The sequence below is a fragment of the Lactuca saligna genome, chromosome 8 (assembly GCF_052625555.1).
Source record: "Lactuca saligna cultivar CGN05327 chromosome 8, ASM5262555v1, whole genome shotgun sequence".
Taxonomy (NCBI): domain Eukaryota; kingdom Viridiplantae; phylum Streptophyta; class Magnoliopsida; order Asterales; family Asteraceae; genus Lactuca; species Lactuca saligna.
In genome coordinates, this window is record NC_136424.1 from 89851025 (window position 1) to 89856359 (window position 5335).

General features: G+C 36.9%; 2 protein-coding genes across 2 annotated transcripts; one reads left to right on the plus strand and one right to left on the minus strand.

Annotated features, from left to right (window-relative positions):
- The first annotated feature begins 736 nt into the window (after positions 1-736).
- LOC145008152 (aquaporin TIP1-2-like) lies at positions 737-1901 on the plus strand. Its single transcript, XM_078966768.1, has 3 exons — positions 737-918; positions 1013-1263; positions 1343-1901. The coding sequence occupies exons 1-3, from the start codon at positions 786-788 to the stop codon at positions 1715-1717; spliced, it is 759 nt and encodes a 252-aa protein (XP_078822894.1). The 5' UTR covers positions 737-785; the 3' UTR covers positions 1718-1901.
- A 56-nt stretch (positions 1902-1957) lies between these two features.
- Positions 1958-3854, minus strand: LOC145008153 (Protein-tyrosine phosphatase-like, PTPLA). The gene is made up of 9 exons (XM_078966769.1): positions 3615-3854; positions 3450-3535; positions 3142-3189; positions 2965-3053; positions 2817-2870; positions 2630-2697; positions 2501-2547; positions 2318-2415; positions 1958-2223 (listed from the first exon to the last, which is right to left on the minus strand). Exons 1-9 carry the CDS (start codon positions 3671-3673, stop codon positions 2113-2115), a joined length of 660 nt encoding a protein of 219 aa, XP_078822895.1. The 5' UTR covers positions 3674-3854; the 3' UTR covers positions 1958-2112.
- Positions 3855-5335: the final 1481 nt, after the last annotated feature.

The following is a 5335-nucleotide window of genomic DNA, read 5'->3' on the forward strand; positions in this document are numbered from 1 at the left end:
TATAGAATAAAAATTAATTTAAAATAATCATTAAAAAAACATTCGATAAATTGAATAAAAATACGACAAATAAAAAAAGAAAAACTTTGATTGATAGGACTAGAGATTCGTTTGATATGTTATTTAAAATCCGATCCATTTTGCGATTTTATATGTTACCTTTGACACATAATTTTCTAAAGGGGTTGGCTAATAAGATATCCTATTTTATCATTTAGACAACCCTAATTAATGTTTGAAATATTTTTATTGGTTGAAATTGCATTGTTTTCCAAAAAAGATGATTACAAGAAATTGATTATAAGTTGACTTTTTATAAAAATAATTATAGGATGTCTAAGAGGTATCTTATTAGCATCACCCTTTTTTAAAAGAGAAGGATGAATTTTTAGGAGCTGACATTGGGGTCACGGGTAAGTGATGCCAGCGCAAATGATTACTACGATGGTCTAGCACACACCATAAAAAGTTCTCAATGGTCGGTTAAAAAAAAAGCACATCATCATTGGTGACCCCACCTTTGGACGGTTCTAATCCAACGATCTCAATCGCATCTCCATACCACGTGGCACCATCCAAACAACTTGGAGGTGGTTTACGACATATGCTGAAATTTAAAATTTGGGTCCCTACACAAACCAATTACCGACTGGCAACCGGCTATTTTCCTCCCTAAATCGTTGCATACTACACTACTATATATAACTGCCACTTAAGCAAACTCCAATCAAGCTTTCACTCCCTCACTCAAATACAAAAAATATATTACACTAAAAGTAAAAAAAATGCCAATCTCCAGTATTGCCATTGGAACTCCGGCGGAAGCAAGCTCGCCGGATGCCCTGAAAGCCGCCCTTGCGGAGTTCATTTCGATGCTCATTTTTGTTTTCGCCGGCGAAGGCGCCGGGATGGCTTTTGGTAAAACTATTGTATTTCTATTAATGTTAAATAATAAATGCGCCCACAAAAATATCAGAAAACGTGTTTTACAGAGTTCTGATTTTATTTGCAGGAAAGTTAACTGATGGTGGTGCAGCGACACCGGCCGGTCTTATTTCCGCATCAATAGCGCATGCTTTTGCGCTGTTTGTGGCAGTGTCGGTTGGTGCTAATATTTCAGGGGGTCATGTGAACCCCGCTGTGACATTTGGATTGTTTGTTGGTGGTCACATTTCGTTTATGAGAAGTGTTGTATATTGGATTGCACAGTGTCTCGGGTCCGTTGTTGCTTGCTTGCTTTTAAAATTTGCAACCGGAGGTTTGGTAAGCTAGTGAACAAAATTTTAATCAAAACAACATAAATTGAAGAAAAAAAAAGTAAATTTATTTATATTTTGTGTAGGAAACATCGGCTTTTGCACTTTCATCGGGTGTGGGAGAGTGGAATGCAGTTGTGTTTGAGATAGTGATGACTTTTGGACTAGTGTACACGGTGTACGCAACTGCGGTTGATCCTAAAAAGGGAGATTTGGGGATTATTGCACCACTAGCTATTGGATTCATAGTTGGTGCAAACATCTTAGCTGGTGGTGCGTTCGATGGTGCATCTATGAACCCTGCGGTGTCCTTCGGTCCAGCTGTCGTCAGTTGGACCTGGAACAGCCACTGGGTTTACTGGCTAGGTCCGTTTGTGGGTGCGGGCATAGCTGCACTTGTATATGAAATTATTTTTATCGGGTCAAATACTCATGAGCCTCTCACATCCGCAGATTACTAAGAATCCATTGGATGAAGTGATGGGTTTTAGCTTTTGAATTGTGTTGATGTTTGTTGGGTGTAATGGAAGGGTTTTTTTTTTTTTTTTTTTTTTTTTTTTTTTTTCAAGTCTTTTTGCTATGTACTCATGTGAATAATTTTTGTATGTTCTGAATCAAGTTGTGAATTTTATTCATTTTGGTTCATTATTAACTGTCCCTTCAATAAAGGAAAAAATAGTCATCATTGAGTACAACCGAAATAAAACCAAACCTCAGAATGAAAATTTTACGTTAAGGAACAAAATATGCATATACGAAATTTTTTAGTTTACCCTAATGTAAATGTGCAATTATTTAAATACTAAAAGGTACATAGTTGCATAAACATACATATATAATTTTCTATGGTGAGTCTTTACTTTCTCTTTTTTTGTTTCTCATTACGGGTTCGTAGTTTTGAACGTCTTTGCTTGAACAGATAAAGGTACAGTTGTAACCATAGAAATGGGTAGCAGATAAGGACCACCTGGAACAAAAAAAAGTTTGAAAAGTATAAAGTTTATGAGCGAAATTTCCACAAAAAACATAAAAAGAAAATGAAAAGGGCATATAGTATATACCTTAACAAATGTATAGTAGGTGAAGGGGAGGACAGAAAAGTAATTTGCATAAAGGTTTTTCTCCATGATAACTGGGAGTGATTGGTACATAATCCACACTAAGAATAAGGAAAAATTGGGTCAGTATTTGCAATGTGTTAAAATTAGAAAACTGTTGAAGAATGTAACAAAGAAACCACTTACTTTCACCCAAAACCCCAATCGGATAAATCACGATGAAGGCTGTGTACCTAGCAAAAATGGTAAAAATAAATAAATAAATAAAGAAAAATCTTTATTTTCTCAATTTAATATGAAATAAATAAATCGAACCTGAGGTAGGTAATGAAAGAGGGACATTTACCCAAGCAACTCAAAGCATAGAACGGGTACCTAATTATCTAATTTATGAAAAATTGGTCAAAGTACTTTAATTTAATCATAATTTCATGAAGATAATGGAAGATAATGAAAGATAATGAATATAGGCAGTGGTTATAGAAAGAGAGAATTTAATTACCTCCATGCAACACCAAGCAACAAATGTAATGAAAACAGCTGGTGATTTTTGAACCTAGCTATGTGAAAACAGAAAACCAAAATGAGCAAAAAAAGGTAAGGAATTGTTGAAAATATCAAAATTCAGGGTAAATTGGAGAATTGCAAACCTCAAGTAGTCTGTGTACAATTGCAAGAACAAAATGTGTCCTTCCTCCCCATTGCATTAGAGGGAAGAGAAATCCACTAGGAACAATACCTTGAACACAAAAAAGAAAATATAAAAAACATAAATTTTAGATATATTAAGGTTTGGGGAGTTGTGTTATCCTCTTGTATATACCCACCTAAAGCTCCATGTAACACTTCTATGAATCCAAGAGTTTGTAGCAAGCCTGTTAACAACACAATTTTGTCAAGAATGCAACATTATTGTACTTTAATGTTATGTAGTAGTCAACATATGATAATGATATCTATAGAATAGCCTCTTCTAATACAGTTGCTTTTTCGAACTTTTTCAGAAATCATGAAAATCAGCATTGCTGCAGATACATGATACATTTGATGCATCTCGACAATTATGTGCCAAATTAACTAAAATTATAAGTTACATTGACGATTTTAACTCCTCAATGTTTGATATATGACTTACAAATCAGATCTCCAGCAGAAGCATACGCGCCGTTGATTGACTTCGTGGATACGAAGTCAATTAAAATTCTAAACAAAGCAATTGCCCTGAAATTCTCGAAAACGCCGAACGATGTCAGAACTGTGTGTGTATGAAGAGGAGATAGAGGAAGATGAACAATCATACCATCCTAAAGCTTGAACGGAGTTGTAAATGAAGAGATAGAGATTCGAGAGACTCGCCATCAGAAGTGAGAAGCTTTTAAGTTTGCTGCAACTCCAACGCCGGGCGGAGTGTTAGACTGGTGGATAAGAAAGATAGCGTTGAAGTGATTTAACGAGGGTGAGCGGTTTCCTTCACCGGTGGTGCTCTCACCCGTCTCGGTAATGTGATGGTGGTTATGCCACGTCTGGACGGGGACGTTTTTACTTTTCAACCTAAAAACAGGGGTGTTGTTAGGCTAAAGGGTGTGGTTGCGGTTTGGGGCCGCGGTTTGTGCCACCTCAGTAGCGCACACCGCCCCAGGCCGCGGTTCTCTGCGGTTTTGGCCGCAGTGCGGTAGCCCATGGCCGCACTTCTTTTTCTCTTTTCTCCTTTTTACTTGCATTCTCTCTCCTCCCAACCAATTATCTTCTTTCTTTTCTTTTTTCTTTCTCTCTCCTAACCTTTTTCCTACTCCCTCATTGCAGTTTCTAATTGATTAAATAAAAACAAATCTGAGTTGGCGTCTACGTGGCATAGGAGGGAGTGCGGTTTCGGTGGCACCACTCCCTCCAGTCTTATTGGTACCTAGTCAAAACCACCATTTGGATTACAACTCAAATTGAAATGACAACCGAACCTATTAGGTAGGCGGCTAAGGGAGTGGTGTGATTGAAACCGGACTCCCACCTATACCACTTAGATGCAAACTCAGATTTTTTCGTATTTCATCAATTTGAAACCACACTGTTGAAGTGAGAAAAAGGTTAGGAGAGAAAAGATATATATATATATATATATATATATATATATATATATATATATATATATATATATATATATATATATATATATATATATATATATATATATATATATATGATTGGTTGAGAGAAGACAGAGAAAGAGCAAGTAAAAGAAGGGAAAGAGAAAAGGGAGCACGGCCACGGACTACCGCACTGCGGTTTTGGCCGCAGGAAACCGCATCCTGGAGGCGGTTTTTGCGGTCTATGTGGCAGCATTGCGGTTTGGAACCGCACTCCACACCCTACGGTCTTAAACAACAATATATTATATTTATTAATACTAATATTCATATGTTATTTAAATAAAAAGTCTCTTAGTTGTTTTTTTCCTTTTCATTTTTTTAAAAGACATTTTTTCTTTTCACAAATATATATATATATATATATATATATATATATATATATATATATATATATATATATAAAAGAGCTTTCAATCGAAAACATTTCTTATCGCGAGAATATTTGAGAACAAATTTGAAAAACACAATTTTTTTAATTAAAATTATAAAATAATATTCATATAAATCAAAAAATAATTACAAACAATTAAAAAACTCACTAACTAACACCACTCACCACCCAACGACACCACCCACCACCACCACTCGCCAACACCACCCATCACTAACCACCACCACCAACTACCACCTACTACCCATCACTACCCACCACCCACCATCACCACCATCACCACCCAACCACCACCACTTGCCACCTCCACCACCCATCACCACCACTAGCCACCACCAACAGCAACCACTACATACCACCCATCACCACCACCCGCCACCATCACCTACTACCACACGCCACCACCACCCATCACTAACCACCACCACCAACCACCACTCACCACCCATCACTACCCACCCACCACCACCACAACCACCAACCACC

Bases quoted from the DNA above. Each gene is read 5' to 3' on its own strand.
- LOC145008152 (XM_078966768.1), top strand. From the start codon at position 786: ATGCCAATCTCCAGTATTGCCATTGGAACTCCGGCGGAAGCAAGCTCG. The intron at 919-1,012 runs GTAAAACTATTG...TTTTATTTGCAG, and splicing joins AGGCGCCGGGATGGCTTTTG to GAAAGTTAACTGATGGTGGT. The intron at 1,264-1,342 runs GTAAGCTAGTGA...TATTTTGTGTAG, and splicing joins AATTTGCAACCGGAGGTTTG to GAAACATCGGCTTTTGCACT.
- LOC145008153 (XM_078966769.1), bottom strand. From the start codon at position 3,673: ATGGCGAGTCTCTCGAATCTCTATCTCTTCATTTACAACTCCGTTCAA. The intron at 2,871-2,964 runs GTTTGCAATTCT...TCACATAGCTAG, and splicing joins TTGTACACAGACTACTTGAG to GTTCAAAAATCACCAGCTGT. The intron at 2,416-2,500 runs GTAAGTGGTTTC...CCTTATTCTTAG, and splicing joins GATTGGGGTTTTGGGTGAAA to TGTGGATTATGTACCAATCA.